This window comes from Myxocyprinus asiaticus, chromosome 16, assembly GCF_019703515.2.
Source record: "Myxocyprinus asiaticus isolate MX2 ecotype Aquarium Trade chromosome 16, UBuf_Myxa_2, whole genome shotgun sequence".
NCBI classification, from domain to species: domain Eukaryota; kingdom Metazoa; phylum Chordata; class Actinopteri; order Cypriniformes; family Catostomidae; genus Myxocyprinus; species Myxocyprinus asiaticus.
The window spans coordinates 10,421,560-10,447,729 of NC_059359.1; the positions used below are offsets into that span (position 1 = coordinate 10,421,560).

Below are 26,170 nucleotides of genomic sequence, written 5' to 3' on the forward strand. Positions count from 1 at the left end.
CCCAAAACCTCACGTTGAACCAAGCGTTGGTGGATAGTGGTTTGATTACAACCCATGTGCACCAATGGTTGGTGAGTACCGCCCTTGACTATTACTGGTATCCGGTACACTCCAGCCCGATCGGGGGCAGCCTGCGTAGTGTCGGGGATCCCAGCTCCATCACGGGGCATTAATCCCAGAAGTGTTCCGGATCCCCGCAACTCCAGCAGGCCGGCCCAGGTGCCACGCCTGCACCTGTTCGGCAGACACTTCCAACTGAGGGGGAGAGCGGCAGGGCACTGTCGATGCTGTGGGCGGTGCAAACCCCCGCGCGTGGGGAACTGGCTTCGGTGGTGGGACTCCTCTCCTCCGCGGGGCAGGAATGGGCTCTGGGGAGAGAACAGAGTGAGAGAGAAGAGGGGAGGGGGAAGAGAATGGGGAAAACATAGGGGAAGGGGAGAGAGAGTGGGAGGGCTCTTCCGCCCTTGGGATGCTGACATATGGTCCTCTGTCTATCAGACAGCCTCCTCCAGCGACGCCGGGCAGTGGCACTGGACCCATTCCGCCATTCCTCGTGGTAGCCGATGAACGAGTTGCTCCAGTACCACCTGGTTGATCACTCCCTCGACGTCGCGATCCCCCGCAAGCAGCCATCTACAGCAGGCGTCTTGGAGCCATTGGGTGAAGGCAAACAGTCGTCTCCAACTTCATCGATCGGAAGAGCTGGTGATGCTGCTCCAAACTACGGCCAACCCGCTGCAGGATGGTCTTCTTCAGATCTTCATAAGCCAGGAGGTTAGCCGCCGGCAGTTGTTGTGCTGCGAGCTGGGCTTCCCTGGACAGCAACGGGAGGAGCCTGGCCACCCATTGATCACGCGGCCAGACCCAGATCTCAGCGGTGCGCTCAAAGAGATTGAGGAACACTTCTGGGTTATCTTCCGCCCCCATTTTCAAGAGCGTGGGTGGGGGTATGCGGCTGTGGTTGTCCGGGGATGCAGCCGGGGCTCTCTCTTGGCCAAGAAGGCTCTGGATCGCATGCCGGTCCTCTGCTTGAGCTCGAAGGACCTCGAAAAACTGGCGATCTTGATCTTTCTGGAGCTCAAGCAGGGATTGTTGGTGGGACTGGTGTAGGCCAGCGAGGGACTTGAGGATCTCTGCCAACTGGAAGGACTCCATGGGGCATACTTCCTCCAACTTAAATTCCCGGGTTTCGGCACCAGTGTGGAAAGGTCCACAGCAGAATGAAAGGAGGACATTGGGAAACGGGCTTTTCCTGGCACAGGTAAGACTTTTAATTGGCAACTTCAACACTTACAGCTTCACAAAACTCATTAGCTTCACTGGTACGTAGTTTCACAAACTCATTTGCTTCACAGGTACGAACACTCATAAACTCGTCCGCTTGGACTTCCTTGTGCCAGGCTCTCTCTCTCTCTTCTGGTGGCTTGGCTGCTTATATGCCGCTCTCCCCATGCTCACTGGAATTAGAGACAGGTGTTAGACATAATTTAGCTCAGGTGTAAGCGCCCTTACCACTTTCTCTCTCTTCGGACGGACGCTTGTCCACGCCCCCGCTGCCACAGGATCTTAACCCCATTGAGCTTTTGTGGGATCAGCTAAACTGTAAGGTGCGTGAGAAGTGCCCGACAATACAGCCACATCTATGGCAAGTGCTACAGGAAGCGTGGGGTGAAATGTCACCTGAGTATCTGGACAAACTGACATCTAGAATGCCAAGGATCTGCAAAGCTGTCATTGCTGCACGTGGAGGATTTTCTGATGAGAACTCTTTCAAGTAGTTTAATTTTTTCAAGTAGTAAATTTTTTTTTCCAAATTGTAATAGTAATTTTTCATGTTATTAATGCCCTGACTATACATTGTGATCAGTTGAATGCCACTTTGGTGAATGAAAGTACCAATTTCTTTCCATAAGAGCAAAATCTGTATATTATTCTAAACTTTTGGCCACTAGTGTAGTTTGAAAGTTCTAGGACAAGTTACAGTCAGAAATGTAAATTTTTGAAAAAACTCTAACTCAAGTCTGTAGAATAACAGTATTTTGGCTTTATCAAGCCAACATAATAAAATAAATAGCATTTATCAATTAACCGACTTTCAGCCAACAATGACCATTTTTATTCTTTCAACCAACTGCCAAAACGTACACACAGTATTGTGGGCAAACATAGGCAGCGAAAGATACATCTAGGCTGAATTTAAAAAATCATCCAGAAAAGGCCATGTCCACACTAATACGTTTTAGTTTGAAATCGCTACGTTTACCATTCTCATCTGCACCAGAACGGCACTGAAAACAGAGACTCTTGAAAATTCTTTCCTTAACCATCGAGTTTGGAAAACTATGATTTTGGAAAAGTGAAAATGGAGTTTTCAAATTTAAATGGATTAGTGTGGATGTGGCCAGTGGCAGATGATTTAGCAAACACTTCATTCGGACATGTCCTAATGCCTTCCTACCTTAGCATACTGCCTAATAAGGCAGCATGTTGAAGGTTTCGGGTATAGCCCCAACTTTGTACATCGGAACTGTTCTTTCATTCCATTGAGAGTAATGGGACTATTGTACATTTGAAACCCCAAAAGCAGTGAATGAAAAATCAAACCACTGCATGAAAAGCACTCACTCTATGATCTGGTCTCATCTTTTCTAGCTGCTTTAAATAAGTCATCCCTTGTTGTCCTGAATATTGCAGAAAATCATCAAATTTTAATAAATTTGTACTGTCACTTAATGTTTAATGCATGAATTCATGGGACACATTGGACTGCTCCAGTTCTGTACTCTGTATGTTCGGGTTCCAAAGATGTCTTGTGATCTCTGTGGACCATATGAAGCCAATCATGGGATGGGTTCAACCAGAGTAGATGCTGTGCGAACCCTCAGAATGTGTTTTTTTATTTCTGCTCCAGAGGAATGCTTAAAATGGTATCCAAACTAGACGTCTGTAGTGGAAACACATGCATATTTCTGGGGAAAGAGGGGGTTGATTTTGAAGATGGGGCTCTAAATAGCTGATCAAAATAAATGTTTTGCCTTTGTTCATTTCTTTATTCCATTCTTTTCTAATGCCCTGTCCTTCCTCTTTCTCCAGTGTACAGTGTGGGACTGGGATTCGAACGGAAAGCACGATTTTATTGGTGAATTTCAAGCTACGTTCAAAGAGATGCGGTCAGCGATGGATGGCAGACAGGTAAACAGTTTTATACGTGGGCCATGTAAAATGTATCTTTTTATTGTAACTGTCAATGAGAACACGAGCCAGACAGAGCCAAACTTCTTTATTTGAAACAGATATTCAGAGCAGGTTATGTAATATATGATAAGTGGGAACTAGTTCTGCTCGATGAAAATTCAGCAAAAGATGAAAGACAATTGTGGTTGTATGAGGAGGGCTTGATGTGGGTCACAGTAAGTTCTGCAGATTCTGTAGTCTTAGAAAAATACCCACTCACATCCCTTAACAGAGCTGTTTGATTTATCTTACACATCTCTACTTCACATTATCTACTAAGGTATTCTTTGAATGCCTTATATAGGTTTGTTTCTTCTAGATAAGTGAATCCCAACCAATCTGAAAAGCAGGAATTACGAGTTAAAGCTGAAGTGTTTAACTTTTTCGATTTTAAAATACTTTCTCCTATCCCAGTTTAATGCAACGAAAACTATTAAGTCATTCGTAAGTTGATTTTCTTAAAATCTGTTAACACTGTGTGGAGGAATAAAAATAATTATCAGTTTGAGTGTCTCAGCAGCCCAACACAGCAACATTATTTGTGAAAGCTGTTAGAAAACCATATTTATTTTTGTAATTCCATTTGGACGAACGAAACGAAATGAAACGAAAACAAAATAATGGGCCTCATTCATGAAAATGAGCTAAATGCATTTCTATGTAGATCGTTTGTAAAAAAAAACGTTCTCACAGAAATTAAATGCAACAATTTACAGTATAAATATTTGTGCAAAATTTACATTTCTTGTTTGGTGTTAATGAAGGGCTACTTGCGCATTACTAATGGGGCTGTGGGGGTGTGGACAGATAGATTCCCAGTTGGTTAAAAATCAGCTACAAACCACCAACTAATAAACAGCTCTTGATGAGCCCTTACACTCATCAGATGTTCCCAGAAACCAAAACCTTTTAAGAAGGAATTAACATACACATTATTGCAAATAATTATGATGCAATGCACAATAACTCAATTGGAATTATCAGTGGAATAATAACATATTTAGAATAATTAGAAACATTTATGAGACACCTGATAACAAGTTTAAATTGCTGTTCTGAAATGTTTTGAGTTTTGCTTTATGATTAAAAGTCTGGCAAACAAGCACATAGAGCAAGAGAGTTTATAGCCCAATTGCACCTTCACCTCCAAAAATCTGGGTTACAGTAAGGCATTTACAATGGAAGTGAATGTGGCCAGTCCATAAACATTAAAAAATACATTGTTTTAAAAGTAGAGCCACAATACGTAAACAATATACATGTTAACATGATTTTAGTGTGACAAAATCAGGGTTACAGCGCTTACTAGATTACAGGGTTAACCAGCGTTAAGTCATCATGACAACTAAGTTGTAATATTGACTATAACTTTACAGAGATAATGTTACCAGGCGATTTTATAACACTAAGTCATGTTAACACATAAAATGTGTTTGTTTTTTGGCTATACTTTTGAAACAGTGTGTATTTTAACATTTATGGATTGGCCCCATTCACTTCCATCGTAAGTGCCTTACTGTAACCACTTGCTTTTTTTATTTTTTAATATACAAGGGGCAATATATATATATTTTTTTTTGTTCTTTTTTTTGTGGTAATACATTTTTTGCCACAAATGCTGTTGATCGAGCTTGTACTGAATCCGTATCATTCCTTTAAGTGTAAAAATTACAGGTGTATTTCTTAAAGGTGCACTGAGTAATATTTTCCTCATTAAAACAATGTAACCCTTAAGAAATGAATAGTAATTTTGCAAAGTATGCTTAAAATAATGTACACTCACATGGAGTTCCAGTCATATCAGTAGCCAAAAAAGTTTTATTTTACATGGAGCTGGGCTGCCTAATGGGGGCCACCATGTTGAAATCACATGACCAGCTAAATACTACTCACTTTAACTTAGTAACCCCCTGTTATTGGACATGTACTCACTGAATAAATTAATCATGGCTCAATGCAAATTGTGCATTATACAGTGGCATTGGTAACTGAAAACTATTGCTTTTGCATGATGCTGCATCCATGCCATTAGGTGTCAGTATAAGTCCAAGAGGATTGATCTATTGGCAAGCGCAACATAAACTAAACATTTCTAAGTGCACCAATAAAAATAAATGATGATGAAGCTGGTAAGGGGTTCAATTACTTTCTGTGAACCATAGTCATTTAGGGCCCTATTTTAAGACCACTACGTCTTAAGTGAAGTGCTATGCGATACTTCAAACGCGTAAATTCAGTGGACATGGCCATTAAGTTTTGGTGCATTTTAGTGCCAAGTCTTGCTGTCAAAGTGCGCACAAAGCGTGAATGGGTTTTGATCAAGTGCAATTTAATTGGGAGGTTCTTATTCGGTTTTTGCGCCATCTGCGTCCTATAAATTCCATACCCTGTCAAGCAGCGTCAATATAATGAAGACAGCCCTATTCATTAGAATTTGGTAGTGTAAATGGGCTGTATGCAGTGCATTAGAAGAACAGAAATATGGACCATATGTGTCTTGCCTTCTTTTGTGCATTAACAGCGTCCTTGTTGAATGTAGGGCATATTTCTATGACAGTGACACGCTCCTTATATGCACATGAAAAATGTGGTGCTCGTCAAGACTATTTGAATGTAGGCTGTGTTAAATGATAAAGAATGTTTAATTAATCACGTTGATCTAATGATTATCTATGATATCAACTGCTGGTGGAGTCCCAAAACTGCAAATGCAGGAACTGAGTTTATACTTTGCAGCAAATGAATAGACATGGTTCTCAGACATCTTGGCGCAATGACTAATTTCTCAGGAAAATAGCAAATAGCAATTTACGGCACTTCATTAATGCACCCACAGTTTGCACGCATACGCATACAAGCACCCCCACCCTTGCCCACTTGTGCATAGCGCAGTCACGAAAATAGAGCCCTAAAAGTGATGGTTGTTTTAATTGCATCCTTAGTTTAATTGTTTTTAATGTGCTCGCATCCTCATTAAATAGTCTGCAATGTGCCACCTATTTTATACATGTTCCAGTGATTAGCAAATACTGCTGAAAACTTTATTTAGAGAGTATCTCTTTCTGATTTTTCAAACAATAAAGTTGTTCTAACAAGTTTTCAAACTTTTTAGCTGTCTGTTAAGTGTTACTCTTCCAGAATGCACAGCCACAGTTGGACAACAACTTTTCTACTTGTAAAGTCCCAAATTTTCTGGGCTGGTATCACAATTCGACAGGCATCAGTACCAGACTCTGCTAATTATTTTTGAACATCCCTTCCGGGCTCAACATCATTTCTCGTTATTATGAATGAAATTATTGTTTCTCAGTCTATTGTCTACTGTAGCACTTGTCTTTGCCTTCACTGTTCCAATGGGAAGCAATTATACAGCATTCCAGACATTCTAATGAAGCTGTTATATTGTCTGAAGTGTCTCGATTTCCCACTCCAACCAGTACTGATGGAAAGCTAATTTCCTTATAATGTTTGTTTTTTATTTATTTTTTTATAAAAAACAAAAACAAAACAATGACAGGTCCAGTGGGAATGTATAAACCCCAAATATAAAGCCAAGAAGAAGAATTACAAGAACTCTGGGATCGTCATTCTGAATCAATGCAAGGTAATATTTTCATCATAAAATGATGCTCTCCAGAGGACATCTAGTCCTTGTTTCCTCCCTGTAGGCCCTGTATTTGAAAAAGCATCCATGTCATACTGTCAGCAGAGGTGTTGATACTTACAGTTGATGGAGGTGGGAAGTTCACACAGCTAGAAGTCATTTCACCTGGCTAAATGTGAGATCCCATCTCTGTAAATGGAAACTGAATTTGATCATAGTTGACATAAATTAGAGGTGATGAGAAGAAAACAGCATTGTGAATCAGTGTTGGGAAGTAAGTACTGTAGCTGCTCTAAAAATGTAAAGGGATAGTTCACCCTCATGTTGTTTCAAACCAATGTGACTTTGAAAGATGTTTTGCAATGATATACAAAATAACATTATGTTTATTGCAATAATTTGCCATCCAAGATGTGTATGACTTTTTTCTCCTGCTGAACACAAATTAAGATTTTTAGAAGAATTTTTCAGCTCTGTAGGTCCATTCAATGCAAGTGAATGGTGGCCAGAATTTTGAATCTCCAAAAATCACATAGGGTCAGCATAAAATTAATCCATAAGACTCCAGTGGTAAAATGTCTTCTGAGGTGATATGATAGATGTGGGTGAGAACCAGATCTATCAACAATATTTAAGTCCTTTTTTTAACTATAAATCTCCACCTGCAACCAGCCTCGACCAGTAGGTGGTGATATGCACAAAGAATGCAAAATGCCAAAAGACAAAATAAGAGAAATTTGAAATGGAAAGTGAAAGTGGAGATTAAAGTAAAAAAGGACTTAAATTTGATCTGTTTCTCACCCACACCCATCATATTGCCTCTGAAGATATGGATTTAACCACTGGAGTTGTATGGATTACTTTTTTGCTGCCTTTATGTGATCTTTGGAGATAAAAGTTCTGGCCACCATTCACTTGCATTGTATGGACCAACAGAGCTTAAATATTCTTCTAAAAATCTGTGTTTATGTTCTGCAAAAGAAAGAAAGTCATACACATCTGGGATGGCATGACGGTGAGTAAATAATGAGAGAATTTTCATTTTTGGGCGAACTATCCCTTTAAATAGCCACAATGTAGTGTGACTAACAACTTTTTTAAAGTGTATCTTTATTGTAGTTTAACTACTTTAAAATTTGAGTAGCTTGTGGTTCGACAAACTACAGTTTAGCTTCCCCAACACTGTTGTGAATATAATCTCAAATCTGTTCATGAAAGTCTGTCCTTCTAATCCACAGATAATTAAGATGCATTCCTTTCTGGACTACATTATGGGTGGTTGCCAAATACAGTTTACAGTAAGTCCAGACAGATACCTCTCTTGTTTTCTTGGTCAATAAACTTAGTTTATCCGCATTTTTAGACCAACAAAACAAATAAAATTCATTATCATTCGTTTTCATTCATATTAACATACTGCCAGTGTTGCATAATGAATTGTTATTATTTGACAGAGAATTGATCATTTGTTACTCAATTAGCATGTAGATATTAATGGGAACATGAAAAGAATTGCTGTTCCAAATGTTCAGTTTGTGCTTAACAGTTGTTCAGTAATAATTGTCTCACCTGGTTGACACTTTCATGTGCAACTTTGAGTTTAATTAGCGATGCTTGCTATGTTTTAGATAGGTGTGTTATTACTTTTCTAAGCATTCTGACTGAACGCCATGTATCATGTCAGGTACTGTATCTTTTATATACATAGTCCCATGCCTACTTAAACTCATTTTACAGCTATACTGTAGTCTGTTTACGCTCTGTCATAGTTGTCAGGAGCTCTGTAGAGCATCTCCACATGGTGCATACATTTTGAGTAATTAGCATCAAAGCTCCACTTTGATTGCTGCTTGTCTTTTCAGGTAGCTATTGATTTCACGGCTTCTAATGGGGATCCGAGGAACAGTTGTTCGTTACACTACATCCACCCCTACCAGCCAAATGAGTATCTGAAAGCTTTAGTCGCAGTGGGGGAGATTTGCCAAGACTATGACAGGTAAGCAGGCTGAACAGCCAATAAAATCCCAACATCAGCTCTAAAAGCTCTTGGACTTTTTCACCCAACTGTTGTTTATCGTCACAAATGAAAGTTCTCTTTCTAAGTGTGCATATCTTGATATCCACCTTATTTTGAAACATGGAAATAAGCAAGCAGTTGCATTTCTGGCAGGTGTGATAAAGTTATGTTCCCCTTCTGTCACTCACTCGATGTTGTGTCGATGTAGTGACACTAGGGGTCGCTCCTGGGAGCCCCAAATACCTCCAATCTTTGAGAAAAGGCCAATGAGAATTGGCGAGTGGAATTTAAGGAGCTGGCTCGCAACCACTCATTCAGATTTTTTCTTCAGAGCCGAGCGGTTGTGTGTCAGTGAGAATTCCACTGCCGGTCCATTCACCTCAGATAGAAGCGTATGCTGTTGGATATACGGCGTATTTCAGCGGGTTTCTCTCCTTCTGCACGCTTAGTGCAGACTACGCCCCTGGGCGCTTCGACAGCGCTACTGAGAGAGTATATATTTCTGCAAAGAGTATATTTTCCTCTATCAGAGCAACACATTGACATGAACATCTTTTTAAAGACGCGTCTTGTTAAAGATGCCTTTCCGTCTTTGTGTGATTCCTGGATGCGGTCGTTATCTCTCTGCCTCCGACGGCCACGGGCGCTGCCTCACGTGTCTGGGCCGCGCTCACACTGAGGCAGCATACATGGATGGTTCATGTTCTCATTGCGAGAACATGACCATGGCAACGTTGCGGTCGTGGCTTTCCTTCCTCCAAGGGAAAGCCATTCCAGCCGCCCCCTGCGCTGTGCCTTCTACCAAGGGGAGGCGATTTGGGGATTTATATGGGCATGGTCTTGCCGGGTAATTCCCAGCAGACATCCCGTTCCCCAGCATGCTCGCCTGCCCTAGTCGAGTTCCGAGATGAGACCAGCTCGCCTCACGGCCAGCTTAACATCTCTCTCCGGGCTTGTGAGCAGGATGAGTCCTTGATCGCTGCGTTGGAGGCCACAATGGCGATGTTGGATTCTGAGGACTCGACTGGGCTGCCACCTTCGGGTCTGCCTGCCCAGTCTGAGGCCGATGCAGAGCTGACCGCCATGCTTGCCCGGGCCGCCGTGAGTGTTGGGTTGGACTGGTACTCTCCACCCTCCTGGTTCCTGGGCTTGGGGCGCCGCTCACAGCCGTGCCCACCCTCCCAGTCTCCTTCTTCCCAGAAGTGCACGACGAGTTGACGAGGTCCTGGAGGGCACTTTTTTCTGCTCGAACTCGACTTCCCAGCTCGTCCATTCTCACTAACCTCGATGGCGGGGCTGCCCATGGGTACGCGGAGATCCCTCATGTGGATAAGGCAGTTGCGGTGCATCTCTGCCCACAAAACGGTGCCACCTGGAGGGATCGTTAGGTGCTGCCCTCCAGGGCCTGTAGGACTACGTCGTCTCTAGCGACTAAAGCCTACAGTGCCACTGGACAGGCTGCCTCCACCCTGCATGCCATGGCCCTCCTGCAAGTACGCCAGGCCAAGCGTCCAGGAGCGCCACCTGTGGCTGAATCTGGGTGAGATGAGGGACGCCGACAAGGCTCGCTTTCTCAGTGCTCCCATCTCCCAGATCGGCCTATTCAGTGAAGAAGCCCCGACATGGCTCAAGATCCCATACCCTGTCTGCTCGCCGAGGGCGTCCCCCTGTGGCGGTGAAAGCCCAGGCAGCTCTGCCACAGCCCGAGCCCAGTTCTCGGCCCCAGTGTAGAGCCCCCCGCAGGAAGCTGATGCCTCCCACCTCACTACAAGGCGCAAGGACCCGGAAGGTTCCTAAGCGCCCCTAAGACGGATGACCCAGGGAGGGAGATGTGCACTGCTACCATGGAGCTGGTATCCAGACCACTCCGTCCCCCGGTGGAGGGCCGGGAGGTAAATCTTGTGTTCCCTTTTGTTTTGTGTTCACCGCACCCCGAACGGGCTGCGGTACCCTCATTTTCAAAAAAAGAGCGGTTTCCTCACTCCGTGGGTCACACGGTCAGTGTTTATGACCGCCGTTATCAAGGCGACCGGACACCGAGCACCTGCGACTTGGACGTCACGAACGTGGGCCCCCCGCCTTCGTGCGTCCAGCCGCACCACACTCACACCCAAGGCCAGGTGGTTGTGACGAGTTACGAGGATGGTCAAAGAGCAACAAGAGCAAGCTCTCCCCGGTTCAGAGCAACTCTTTTCTCGGGAAGAGTTAGACTCAGTCTCCATGATAGCGCGCCTCACGAGCGAGTGCTTGCAGTCGGTGCTGAACTGCCTGAAGTCATTCAGGCGGAGTGCAGTGGTCCCACTGAAACAGTTTCAGAGGCTCCTGGGACATGTGACGTCCTTGGCGACGGCCGCACTGCTCGGGTTGATGCATATGAGCACTGCTCCAGCACTGGCTTCAGACTCGAGTCACGAGATGGGCATCACGCCGATCTGCCGCCACTTCTTCAGCCCTTGGACAGACCTTGCATTGTCACGGGCAGGGGTTCCCTTACAGCAAGCGTCCAGGTGCGTCGTGGTTACGACAGATGCCTCCAAGTTAGGCTGGGGTGCCATGTGCAACGGGCACGCAGCCGCTGGCTCCTGGACAGGAATGCGACTGTGTTGGCATATCAACAGCCTTATGTTGTTGGCGGTACTGCTCACCCTGCAGAGGATTTTGCCATTGATCCAGGGCAAGCACGTGTTGGTCTGGCCAGACAACACGGTGACGGGGTGGCTTACGTCCAAGTCGCATGCCACAACTCGCCCACTGTCTCCTCCTCCAGAGTCTGAGGTCGCTGCGGACCACTCACATCCCAGGGGGCCCGAACCGTACAGCGGATGTGCTGTCACGGCAGGTAACGCTCAGGGGAGAGACGTGACTCCACCCCCAGGTGGGCCAGCTGTTTTGGAGTTGATTCGGCGAAGCACAGCTAGACCTGTTTGCTTCCCGGAAATCCTCCCACTGCTCGCTCTGGTATTCTCCAACGGGGGCTCCCCTCGGCACAGACATGCTGGCACACAGCTGGGCCCGGGGTCTGCGCAAATGTGCGCCCCCCCAGTGAGCCGGCTTGCACAGACTTTGTGCAAAGTCAGGGAGGATGAGGAACAGGTCACCCTCGTGGCACCGTACTGGCCCACTCAGACTTGGTTCTCGGATCTCACACTCCTCGCGACAGCCCCTCCCTGGCAGATTCCCCTGAGGCAGGACCTCCTCTCTCAGAGATGGGGCAGCATCTGGCACCCGCGCCCAGACTTCTGGAATCTCCATGTCTGGCAAGCCCTGGACGGGACGCGGAAGACTTTAAGTGACTTACCACTGGCAGTGGTAGACACGGTCACTCAGGCCAAGGCTTCCTCTATGAGGCAGCTATTTGCCCTGAAGTGGCATTCGTTAGCAAATTGGTGTTCTTCCCGAGGCGAAGGCCCCCAGAGATGTGCAGTCGGTCAGTGCTTACCTCCCTGCAGGAGAGGCTGGAGGGGCAGCTGTCTCCCTCCACCTTGAAGGTGTATGTGGCTGCCATAGTGGCGCACCACGACGCGGCGGACGGTAAGTCCTTTGGGAAGCATGACCTGATTATCAGGTTCCTGAAAGGTGCCAGGAGGCTGAATCCTCCTAGGCTATGCCTCTTTCCCTCAGAATCTCTCCATGGTCCTTTTGGACCTTCGGAGAGCCCTGCTTGAGCCACTAGAGTCAGTCGAGCTGAAAGCCCTCTCTTTGAAGATGGCCCTCATGACTGCGCTCACGAAATCCATCAAGAGGGTTCGAGACTTGCAGGCATCCTCTGGCAGCAACACCTGCCTGGAGTTCGGTCCGGAGTGTTCTCACATGGTCTTGAGACCTCAACCGGGCTATGTGCCCAAGGTTCCCATGACCCCTTAGGGGTCAGGTGGTGAGCATGCAATCGAAGCTGCCCTGGGAGGAGGCAGACCCAGCCTTATCGTTGCTGTGTCCGATGCGTGCTTTGCGCATCTATTTGGATCACACGCAGAGCTCTAGATGCTCTGAGCAGCTCTTTGTCTGCTTTGGCGGACAGCGGAAAGGGAATGCTGTCTCCAAGCAGAGGCTTGCCCACTGGATCGTGGATGCCATCGCTCTGGCATACCAGGCCCAGGCCGTGCCTGCCCCTTTGGGAATACGAGCACACTCTACAAGTAGTCTGCCTCGTGGGCACTGGCCAATGGCACCTCTCTAGCAGACACCTGCAGAGCAGCGGGCTGGGAAACACCCAATACCTTTGCGAAATATTACAATCTCCAGGTTGAGCCGGTTTCACCCCGTGTTTTGTCAGGTACGAACAGGTAAGTTTAGTAATACGGAACAGCTGGCCAGGTGTATTGCTTGCGTATAGTGCCTTTCCCCTCTGTGAGGCGAAGACATGTGCTTCATCTCCCATGCGAGTTCACTAACCGTGAACCCTGGATGTCCTTCCTCCCTAGCCCAGTGGCTCACAAATTCGGTGGAGGAATTCGCAGCAGGACCCACTACGGGTACTAATGTGCCCTGTACTGGGATAGGTGCTCCACAGGTGCCGGTTACTCCGGTAACCCCCGGGATGTATTTTCCTACCACCGCACCTTTTCCATGTGTGGCTGGAGAGCCCACGTGACGTATTGCCACATGTTACCTCCCCTCCGGGCAGGATATTGTCTCCGCATGGTCTGCTCCCACACTAGTTACGTCGCTTCCCCCCCTCTGGGATGTGGGGAACTACATGATGTCTTGTGGGGCGTTGGGGGAGGTTACGTGCGGACTGATGCACCTGCTATTACGCATGCAGCAGCTTGCTTGCACCTGCATTGGCAGTTCACGTAATATGGTCCAGCTGTTGTGGCATTTTTCTATAGGGACCCCTAGTGTCACTACATCGACACAACATCGAGTGAGTGACAGAAGGGGAACGTCTCGGTTACTGTTGTAACCTCTGTTCCCTGATGGAGGGAATGAGACGTTGTGTCCCTCTTGCCACAACGCTGTACTATCCGCTGAAATGGCCGGGACCTTGTCTCGGCTCCTCAGCACAAAACCTGAATGAGTGGTTGCGAGCCAGCTCCTTTTATACCCGTATGTCCGGGGGAGTTGCATGCAAATTCCACTCGCCAATTCTCATTGGCCTTTTCTCAAAGATTGGAGGTGTTTGGGGCTCCCAGGAGCAAACCCTAGTGTCACTACATCGACACAACATCTCGTTCCCTCCATCAGGGAACGGAGGTTACGACAGCCTCAATGTAAATAACTAGAATGAGAATATGACCAGAATGTACTAGTGTGGGGCTATAAACTGTCACACATATTACCAATGCATATTACCAAGGCTTGAAGGATGTACAGCAAAATAATATGCTTATGTTGAATAATTTTTGACAGCATTTATAGTAAAAAACAGTGTACATGTTGATTATATCCTTTTTGCTTTATCCTCCTGAGACCCGAACGTGACTCCTGTGTGCATTTTCCATTTCCCTTTTTGATTTGTAACTAGTACAACCTAATAAACATGCAAAAAAAAAAAAAATTCTAGAGCAAATTGTTTTCCTAAAAAATTGATGGCAACATATGTGGACAGCAGGACTAAGTTATGAAATGTTAAAGAGCACCTATTATGGTTTTTCAAATATTACCTTTCATGTAGTGTGTTATATAGCTGTTTGTGAATGTAAAATCTGCAAAAAATCTGCAAAGTTTCAAAAATCAAAGACAAATAGAGTTATTGACTCCCAAAAGAAAGAACCGATTCTGAACACCTGAAACGAGTCGTTAGTAATTCCAGACTTACTTCCTGTACTAACCTACTTAATTTGGTAACAAAAAACCCGCCTCTGGTCTTCATTGGCTACTCGTGAACAGCTTTGATCTGCCCTCAAACACTACACTAAGCGGTAGACCAATCACAACAGATTGGGATATCTGACCAATCAGAGCAGAGTAGGCTCTCTGAAAGAAGTTTAGAATGAATCCTTTAGAATGGATCATTGAACGAGTCATTTTTGACACTGGGGAAAAAAGGTAATGCTGCAATTTAAATTATGAGCAAATTAAAGTGTTTTTTTAAACTTGGATGCATGTAATTCTATTGTATGTGACCTTTAAAACAAAATTAGGCACGTTTAAAAACCATAATAGGTGCTCTTTAAATGAAGCTATAGAAAGTTTTAAAAAAAATGATCAAATTATTTATTTTTTCCAGGAGTGTTGGTTATTCATGTTTTTGAGATGTTACAAACATAACATCAGAAATTAACATAATTATTTCTTAATAAAAGTAATGGCCAGTATCATCCAATCACTGCCAACCATGTTAAAATAAAATTATCTATTATCAATTTTGCGTCTATATACTGATTACCATTGCCCCATGTCTGCCAAACATGTTGAGTGATCCAAACATAATCCACAGCCTGAAACTTTTGGTCGAATTTTAGGAGTGAATGCACTTAGCTGCATAGAGAGCTATATGAATAGGATGCTCCCTTGTTCCCTTGCTCCCTATTTAATGAATGACTTAACCTCCTGTGTGCTCTCTGTCTGCACTGGTCTCAGAACAGTTAAAAATGCACCTTATTTTCATCCAAATTCTATACAAAGCATCTGAAAGCAATTTTTGTCACTTTTGGATGAACCCATTGATTCTCAATGTGATAATGCACAGTAAATAGAGGATTTCTAAGAAAAAATGCACTAAAGTACACTTAGTGTACATTGTGTTTAGCAGTATGGTGCTTTGCGATAAATCGCTCAAATTTTAAATTGCATATCGGATGAAACTAGAGACTCTAATCTTTTGACTCAAACAGGTTTAAATGTAAAAAATGTATTTGGTTTCTTACCAGATGTACTGTAGTTTTTTTGGCATTTCTCCCAAAGACAAACTCCACTCTGGTCAGCGCCATGTTGTTTGGTCACCCGACTCTGTGCATCGAAAGTTTAACCCTTTACTGACATCCCAGAGTCTTCTGAACTGAGATAAGTCAGTTTAAATGAATTTAAGTCATGCGTTGGGTAAAGCGAAGTCAAAATACAATGTCCACGCATGTGTACATGGGGTCGCACAAGGTATTAAAGAGATGCTAATAAAATCTGCTTCTTTACCGACATCGTAACAATGCAGTATTTTCATGTCTCCATGTAAACCTCCACTGGTACCTGCATATATAATTTCCGATGTTGCTTTTATTTATCTATCTCCAAAGGTGATGTTTCATAAGCCAAGCTGAATGCAAGATTTGCATGTCTATTTAGTATACACAGTAAAGAAAAATAGAATATTTTCTGACAAGAAAAGAGAGAGGGTGTTTATTATTTTGCCAAGATGTGTTTATAAAAATAATAATTAATGATAATAGCATGATGACATATATTGCCAGTCTGCAATCTAAAGCAGCAAAATTTATTATTTTTGTATTGCTAAAATAGCTGGAAGTGACTTATAACGGAAGTGGTGCACATTCAAGGTTGAAAATTGCCACGCTGTAGTTACGCTGAAAAAATACGGTGAATTGGGAGTAATGCAGATGCCTGTAATACAGATGAATGACCACTAGAGGTGCTGATGAGTTTCTATTTTGATTGGCCATGCACAAACTGCAAAGTTGAGTTCGTTCATCTTGTTTCAAACCCATTATGAGTGAATAACTACTTAAAATAAAGCTATTGTATGGCTTTAGAAGTCTTGGAATAAAGTGAATGAGTTGTATGGACCTCTTTTATGATACTTTTGCTTCCTTTTCTGAAGCTTGAAAGCGTCAGTCCCCATTCATTGTAATTGCACAGAATAGAAAGACCCGCATAGCATTTATTATTTCTCCTCTTCTTTTCATATGGGTTTGAATCAACATGGGGGTTAGTAAATGATGAACTAATTTTCAGTTTTGGGTAAACTGTCCCTAGATGAGTAGTTCAATCTCTGAAAAGCTCATTTTCAGAACCACGGAGAGCTCCCGGTTCACTCCAGCCTGAGATGAATGCACATCCGTCATGCCGTTCACTCAGGGTGAAATCTGAAATCACAGTGCACACTGATTTGGCAGGCACTAACAATTACAATTATGTAAATCTGTGTCCATTAAAAATAAGCAGTGATCAGGGGCCATGGAGACAGGATGGGAAATTCGGTAAATATTCCCCCATATCATCAATTCCTGACACCTCTAATCTCTTGTCCACTTTTGCAGTGACAAAATGTTCCCCGCATTTGGCTTTGGTGCTCGGATACCTCCAGACTTCAAGGTAACTGCTTTAGCATTTATAATGATATCACTATTGAGAGATGTTGGAACTCATAAGAGCAGGCTTATTTTCTTTTTACAGATAATGTGCCTTTATGCTGAGATGAGAGCATTTTGCACATATTTATTTTAGGCTCAAACAGTTTTGGTCAAGTGCAAGATTTATATCCAGCCCCTACACCAGACGGTTTGTTTATGATTATTAATTTGAAGTAAAAGTGCTCAGGCATTGGTATTCTAAATCGTGTTTATGATGTATAGTGCACTGAAGTTTTATGAAAATGGTTATGCACTGTAGAAAAATAAATAATCATGCTACAAAATTAAACCACACCAAGCACCAAATGTAAATATTTGGCTTTGGAGAGTTTCTTTAGAAAAACAGAAACTTGGTTACTGGCCATTGGCTGATCATTTAGGAATTGCAACATAATGCAATATTTAAACCACAATGTAGGAATGAGTCTGACCCTAGCTGTTTTCTATCTGATGTGAGCAAATAAAATAAAATAAATACAAGTGATCTACTGAGAAAACAGTGACTGTTGCACGTCCTGTGAAAGTAGGAAGCCAAAAGTTCTAATATTAATTCACGTTAACTTCTTGACATTATGCCATCTAAATGGAAATATTTGGAACAAAATCACACATCATGAAATTTTTGTGAGAGGTGCTGTTTCACAGGGAGGTTGAATATGATGCTTTGAGTGACAAAATTATGTTTGCTGTTTGCCTAAATATACAAGGGAAAAAAACTCAGCCTAATATTTATATTGTGGAAAATATATATTTACGTAAATAATGCAAAATAATTTTATTAATATATTCATAAATATAATTAATTAAAACAAATTTTTTTTATTTCATGGCCAGTATACATTTTCTACATGTATGGCAAAAAGTAAATTTTGGACTCTGTATATGATCTTTCTTATTCTGTTCCTTGAAGTGTACATTAATGACGTCACAAATCAGGACTGTGTATATGAGGTTTGAAGTTGTAACTCTTTCTTTTCTTTATTTTTCAGGTTTCACATGACTTTGCTGTAAACTTTAATGAGGACAACCCTGAATGTGCAGGTATGAACTTTCAAGATTTCTGGACCAATTATCTTCATTAATCCCCACAATCCCCAGATGCATTAACATTAGCATTGCCCACTGGAGTTTGAAATGCTTTAAACCTCAACATAACACTGGCAAAGTCAAAGAGCCCTTCAGTATAGTGTTGTTATCTCATTTAAAAGAGATCAATATATGCATAGCTAAATTACAGAGTTACGGTATTGGCAGAGGTGGACACATTAAAGTTTAATGCAGCTATAAAATACACAGCCTAAGGGGAATGTGTGAAGGAGGGAAGCTGGGATGATGTGGCCCCTCCCCAATAATTAGTCCCTCTGGGCTCAGAGAGCAGGGCGAGTGCCTGTTAGCACAAAACCAGATGTTTTAAGGCATGGTGAAAATATGGTATCATACGAGCCTGTTCGCATAGGGTCAATGCTTCTTGCCAAAACTAAAATACTGCTCAGTTTCAGGAATTAATATTGTAATATAGAGAATTAGATGGGAAAGTAAAGTAATATAAATGATAATTCTTTTGTTGGGCGAAATCCTCTGCCTTGGGTTACCTTTAACTTAAAAGTTTCTTAAGTTTGTATTTCGTTTGTGCCTCTTGGCCTTTGGTACCAGTTTGTGTTTGATTCTCCCCTTAGCTTTCCTATCATCTCTTTCTCTAGCCACGAATAGGATAAATTGATCATCGCTTTCACTTCTTTGCGATGCATTGATGTCACTTGATTTCCCTTGCTATTTCTGTACCACCTCTATCAGTTCAGACACACCGGGGTGGCGCCCAGGATGGGCACAGACCACTCAAGGTTTGATCAGCCAGCCAGTCCTGTCTCTTCCAAGAATAGCTAATGGCTTGCAGCCCCACCAGGACATATGCCAGCCAATCTCCCCGAACAGAAGGCGCACCTTACCGCTCTGGCATTGTTTTAAAATTATGTTTCCAACCAACCTGGACATAGACTAAAAACAGAGAATGTTTGAATAGTATGAATGGCATTGGTGTACAATTAGAATCGATAATTATTGTTACTTGTCTAACTACTGACAACCTCTTGTAGGCATGCCCGGGCGAAGTATCAAGAGAGCCTGTTTACTTTCAAGGAAAAGGGCTGATTTGCAGTCTCCTCACTCTTTTAAAGTCACACCTTTGACAACTTTTGAAAAGTTTCAGACCTGAGCAATGTGTTGTAAACATCTTAGAGCTGACCCAAGTTTTATGATTAAGTATTAAGCAAAAGATCGCAATATATCACAGTTTTGAATTGCAATACACTAAACATAAAGAATCACAATATTACCATATCACGACCCAAGTTTTATGATTGAGAACTTAAAGATTGCATTATATCACAGTTTTGAATTGCAATACACTACACATAAAGGATTGCAATACTGCAGTATCATGACACAAGTTTTATGATTGAGTACTGAGTAAAATATCACAGTTTTTAATTGCAATACACTAAACATAAGGAATCACAATATTACCGTATCACGACCCAAGTATTATGATTGAGAACATAGTAAAAAAAATGCAATACATCACAGTTTTGAACTGCAGTACACTAAACATAAAGAATTGCAATATTACCATATCATGACCCAAGTTTTATGATTGAGAAGTGTGAAAAACATCACAATATATCAGTTTTAAATCTCAATACAGAGAATAACAGTAGCAAGATTGTCGTATCTTGACCCCAGTGTTGTATCCAATCATCATACTTTGGGAAAAGTAAAGATACCTTTATGGAACTGACTCTTGTAAAAGTTTAAGAAGTACACGAGAACAATATTTAAGTAAAAGTATTAATGTAACTGATATTAAATTTACTTCAGTATCAAAAGTACAAATAAATGGCTTAAAGTTAGTTGTTTCAGGTTAAATGATTTTCAAAAATGCTGGTCATTATTGATTCATACACGTTACCTTGGTTGACTTACAAACTGCTAAATATTATACAGTACATATGAACAGTTCTGCAGGAAAGGCAAAAGACAACGTTTATAATGTTTAGACAAAATGTATCATTTAATTTATAGCCAATAAACAAAGATTAAAACTTGCATGAACAGTCTCTTCTCTTTAGATTCTGAAGTGGTGACACAACAAGCATTTGGGGTTCCGCTCGTGATTTTGATTTTGATTCAGATTCCTAATCGATCCTCCAAATAAATCTTTCAGCCTGTGTTTGAAATGATTTGACATATTCAAAAGAATCAAATTGATCAGAAGATTTGACTTGAACAATTATTTCGCTAACCAGACATCACTATCACCGATAATTTTCTCTTCAAACATAGTGAAGTTAAAGTTGAAGAATATAAATATTTATACTCGAGTCAAGTAAAATATTCAAAAACCTTACAGTATTTAACTATACTTTACACTTCTGCATGACCCAAATATCGATATATATCACATCGCTAAGATGCTGCTCTTAAAACCTCTCACTGTATCACTTCAGAACTTTGCACTTTGTTTAAGCCAGTGCCTTTGAGATAAAAGGAGAATTTGTTGTCCAGTGCAATTACTGTAGGCCGTAATTAGCCATGGGGTGTAAAGGTATAAAGCTCATTTAGCTGATTACTGACACTCTGCAGTTTTTTCTTGGAGGGTTTGTAGGAATGGTCCACTTGTCAATGGCTGTGTCAATAGCTGTCAGATCACAGCACTTTTCTTTCCAGCGCTTTGTTGGCAGGAATCCATAGGTGCAACTCCCTATGTGATATCAGATCTAACATCCTTTACAGGTTTCTATTTGTGGAGGGTGATGGAGTCTCATTTACTGTGCTTATATCACAGGCAGAGACAGGGGCTCAAACACAAAACAGGGTCAGATATTCTCACAGCAACAGTGTGAATTGGCCAAATGTGATTGACAATGTATGAATGTCTAAGGTGCTATGACGTCAGGGCATCAGCAGTAGTTTAATTCAAGCCTTTTAAAGGTATATTCCGTGTTCAAAACAGGTTAGGCTTTATTAAAAGCATTTTTTGTCTATTACCAAATAAAAATGACTAGGCTTTTCACTTTTTTTTTTTTTTTTTAAATAAGCAAAAAACTCAGTTCCAGTAAGTCCTTACAAAGGAAGTACACAGGAAAAGGTGTTAAACGTTTAAATACACATACAGTACATTATAGTCTGTGGTAATCAACAGCATGCCACATATGTCGATAGAGTTTAACCTGTTTTGAACCCAGAACATTCCTTTAATATCTCCAGCATGACATATCCTTTAAGCAGACAGCTCAGCGTGTTTGAAAGTGTCATTGGTGAGAGTTTGTGTGTCAGGGTTTAAGAGTCTATAAGTGTTTAAAGCATCCAGAGCGTCTCTTTGATTCCTCTTTGTGGGGAAGCCACTGAAGCGATTACATCCATTGACCTCCCGTTTAAAAGTCTTCTCATCTTAATTCTGCCACTGCACGGCTCAGCATGCTTTCACCTTTCAGCCCCTGTTTGTGCGTTCAAGCTTACAGGTGTTAATTAAACAGTTGGAGATATGGTGAAGAGAGACAGACTGACCTTACGAGATCATGCCCACTGAGTCAGTAAACAACATTACTGTTGTGGCTTCATCGGTCAAATTAAAGCCCAAAGTATACTTTGGTAAGACACGAACGCTAGGCGTCTGCGTACAGGATGTGTGACCAAAATTTCGCCATCAACAGAATGCTCAAGCACTGAATGCGTCTCCCCAGATCTGTTCCAAGCGTGACCAAAATTTCGTCATCAACAGAATGCTCAAGCACTGAATTAATGTCCCCCAATTTCTGTTCAGCTGTGACGTCAATTTGTAGGTGAACCCGGAAGTCTAATTCTCCATGGGTTCCATCTGGATTTTCTTATGGGTTTTTATAATGGGGTTTTCAACTTATGAGTAAAATAAGGTCTGTGGTAAACATTAATTGACGATACGTGGACGTTTTGTTCAACATAAATGATTATACCTCATAAATTTCATACCTCAAACGTGAACTTTGAAGCAGGCATGTGTTTTTAAAAAAACTCATTACTGCTTCAAAATCCACATTTGAGGTATGAAAGTGTGTATTTCAGTTCAAAATTCACAAAATAAATGGTGAAATTAAGCTCTGTTTTGTTTTCTTCAGTTAGATCACAAGCTAACTGGTTAGCCTATTAGCTTAGCATAGCTTAGCATTCTCTTTATTTTCATCACGTTTCTCCTCACTGTCATTACCTAGTGATACGGTGGTATGATTGTATTCTAAACTTTAGAATCTAAAGAACTTTTAAGTTGCAATATATTTAATAATTTTACAAACTGTTCTGTTTTATTCTCTGATGTTAGGGTTAGGTATAGGGTTTCAGGGTGTAAGGTTAATTTGTTGTGTTTCCAAATAAATGCAACAAACACAGTGTATGAATGTGACATCCAACTGTTGCAAGACCCCAGCAATTTACCGGTTTTTGAAGAGGGCATAACTTGTAGTGCGCCGTCCTTGGAGTAGTCTTTCAGGACGCAGACAGACCCTTTTTGATTTTTCTAACTGTGCGTACTCTGAACGCACTGTGCACCTGGAATTATTTGCACTAATTAGTGGGTCCACAAGGTGGCCACACTCACAGTTGAGCCGTTGTGGTCACGAAGAAGCACTAAAAGATGTAATCGCCAGTAAACGACAGGAGACAAATGGGGGGGAAAAACAACACTGGATGTGCATATCAAGATCACATGTGACGAGGTCAGGAGATACCTGCATATTTATAACTCGAGTCTGAAGAATGGGTCTAAACTTCTGATGAGAAATGGTCCAGTATCTCATAGCAGTCATATCACACATGTGACAACCGCCTGTTTAAATGCGCTGGTGTAAAGAAATTAGGGATGTTAACGAATAGTTGTTATAAATATCGGTCTAATCCTTACAGGAATGGCTTTGATTGTAGCATACAAGTCATTTAACCTACTTTAATAGTGCTTTTAACTCTAACATTAATCTTAAACTAAGACCCTAACCCTGATCTTAAACTAAAACCCTAACTAACTATAACCATTACTCTTACCCCATCTCTAAACTTAAACCGAAGTTCAGTCCCATTGATTTACAGTATATAATTAACATTGTTTAACACATTGAGTGGTGTCATTATTAACCAGTTTTGCAGATCTTGTTGAGTAGTAGTACAGTATTTGACAACCTTTGGACAACTCTGTCACTTAAAGTCAGCATGAAATAAAAATTTACCCTATTTTCTAAATGCAAGTTATTGATCTTATTGTGAACCATTCATCCCTTTCTATTTTCTAAATGCATGTTATTTATCTTATTGTGAACAATTCATCCATGCATATGTTTTATTTTTGGTTCAATCTTTAATCAGAAGGTAATAACCCGATCTTCTGGTGAAATGACAGACCTCTCTCTGGTGACGTATGCAGGACTTCTCCAATCATTTAGTCCGCTTAAACCCCACCCCTTTCTTATAAATACCACAACCTTGCGTAGAGTTGAACGAAGCGTCAGTCGCATGTTGGTGAAGATGGCAAGGTGTATTTTTCGTCTGTTTTCCTTCAAAACTATCGTCCCTTAACCCAAACTTCCTTGGTTATGGGTCAGCTGGTTTGAATTTACATTTCGAATGAGGAATAATGGCGAATTTGCGGTTCTGTTCAAAACATTTCATGCCTGAATTGCTGAGGTGATCACTAATGAATACAATGCTTCAGATGCCTCTGGAGTTTATTTATATTTTTGAATGCAGTTATCTTGGGATGTACAGCATGAGTAAGAGTTTTTTCCTTTATATTTAATGTATTGTGTTTCAAAACATTAAAATATGGTTACTTTTACTCACTCGTTTTTCAACTGTAACAGCCTTTTTGTAAGCAAAGACCACGATGTGGTCATGCGTTTATGTTGTCAGTTTGATCTTAAATGTGTTGAGATCACTGCTCAATTTTATTGATAGCCAGCTCTGACTCGAGCACCACGGTGGTAGGGGTGTGTGTGTCCACTGCAAACTCGCATTCAGATCTGCCTCCATTCCGCTATACAACGGCCTTATTTTCACAATCCAGTCAACAACCAATGGATAAACTAAAATCTCCACCCTACATTTTTTTCTTGTTCGATAAGCTGTTCTTTCAGGAAGTAAAGTCCGTCGCAACTTCTGTTTCATGCAGATTTTAACACTGCTCAAATTTGCAGGTATCCAGGGTGTGGTAGAGGCCTACCAGAACTGCCTTCCCAAGATTCAGTTGTACGGTCCCACAAACATTGCCCCTATCATCCAGAAAGTGGCCAACTTTGCCTCGGAGGAAATGCACACCAAAGAGGCCATGGTGAGTGATGTTTCTGTCTCTCTCTCTTCTTCTCGATAGCTCACCCAAAAATGAAAATTCTTTCATGATTTACTCACCCACAATAGAAGTTAAGCAGAATGACAGCCTCAGTCACAATTCACTTTCAATGTATGGAAAAAAAAGATGCAATAAAAGTGATTGCTGACTGATACAGCCAGTCCCTAACTTTCTGCCTGTGAGTAAATAATGACAGAATTTTCATTTTTGGATAAACTATCCCTTTAAGTTTCTCTTGTTCAAATTTTTCTTTCTTGCGTTGATGCAGCAATACTTCATTCTGCTCATCTTGACGGACGGTGTCATCACAGATATGGCAGACACAAGAGAGGCCATCGTCCACGCCTCTCACCTGCCTATGTCTGTCATAATCGTTGGTGTAGGAAGTGCTGATTTCACTGACATGGAGATGCTAGATGGTGATGACGGAATCCTCCGTTCGCCTAAAGGAGAGCCAGTGCTGCGCGACATTGTACAGTTTGTACCATTCCGTAACTTCAAACATGTGAGTTTCAAAGGTTGCATTCAATGCATATGCTAAATGTGTATAAATACAAGTTTTAGTGAGTGCACAACTATGTTAGCAACACTAAGATATCCAAATGATGACTTATTTTCATCAAAGGAATGTTCCAGGTTCAATACAAGTTAACTGAGTCGACACACTTGACTGAATTAGTTCCTCATGATCTTAAAACAATTTTATCTAAAGGCTTATACTTAAAGGGATAGTTCACCCAAAAATTTAAATTCTCTCATTTAATCACCCTCATATCATCCCAGATGTGTATGACTTTCTTTCTTCTGTTGAACACAAACAAAGATTTTTAGAAGAATATCTCAGCTCTGTAGGTCCATACAATGCAAGTGAATGGTGGCCAGAAATCTGAAGGTCCCTAAAGCAGATAAAAGCAGCATAAAAGTAATCCATATGACTCCAGTGGTTAAATCTATATCTTCGGAAGCCATTTGATAGGTGACCAATATTTAAGTCCTTTTTTATTATCAATCTCCACTTTCACTTTCAAATGTAAAAGTGAAAATAAACAGGCTCCACATGTGACTTTCAGATGTAAAAGTGAAAGTGGAGATTTGTAGTAAAAAGGACTTAAATATTGATTTGTTTCTCACCCAGACTTATATCGCTTTTGAAGATATGGATTTAACCACTGGAGTCATATGGATTACTGTTATGCTGCTTTTATCTGCTTTTTGGACCTTTAGATTTCGGGCCACCATTCACTTGCATTGTATGGACCTACAGAGCTGAGATACTCTTCTAAAAATGTTTGTGTTCAGCAGAAGAAAGAAAGTCATATAGATCTGGAATGGCATGAGGGTGAGTAAATGATGAGAGAATTAATATAATAAAGAATAAATAGGTGTGTCTTTTTTGTTTGGTAGTGTATTCACAAATACTAAATAGTAATAAAAATACTAAGTGTGATGTCATAGTCTATTATTATTCTGCTATATTTTTTTTTTAGTAATAGGGTGGTGGAGGTGTCCTTGATGATTGTTTGAATTATGAGGGTGGTCCAAAACATAAGAGTATCACTAGCATAAAATGTGTTCATGATTTCTATTTAGTTCTAAGTACCTAATGTTTCAGGGCTTGGTGGATCTTTTCATAGCCCATGGCTGGGCTCCCTCTACTTCAAATTGGAAGTTAAAATGATTTTGCATGCAACTGAACTCTGTAGACT

General features: G+C 41.6%; 1 protein-coding gene across 2 annotated transcripts in view; it reads left to right on the forward strand.

The window, feature by feature from the left end:
- Positions 1-26,170, forward strand: part of LOC127454033 (copine-4-like) — a 119,504-nt gene that overhangs the window by 89,603 nt on the left and 3,731 nt on the right. For both annotated transcript variants that reach the window (XM_051720959.1, XM_051720958.1), the window contains exons 9-16: positions 3,094-3,192; positions 6,752-6,838; positions 8,077-8,136; positions 8,701-8,834; positions 17,009-17,063; positions 18,091-18,142; positions 24,313-24,446; positions 24,733-24,969. In XM_051720959.1, coding sequence (XP_051576919.1) covers positions 3,094-3,192; positions 6,752-6,838; positions 8,077-8,136; positions 8,701-8,834; positions 17,009-17,063; positions 18,091-18,142; positions 24,313-24,446; positions 24,733-24,969 — 858 coding nt within the window. The remainder of the gene's footprint in view (positions 1-3,093; positions 3,193-6,751; positions 6,839-8,076; positions 8,137-8,700; positions 8,835-17,008; positions 17,064-18,090; positions 18,143-24,312; positions 24,447-24,732; positions 24,970-26,170) is intronic.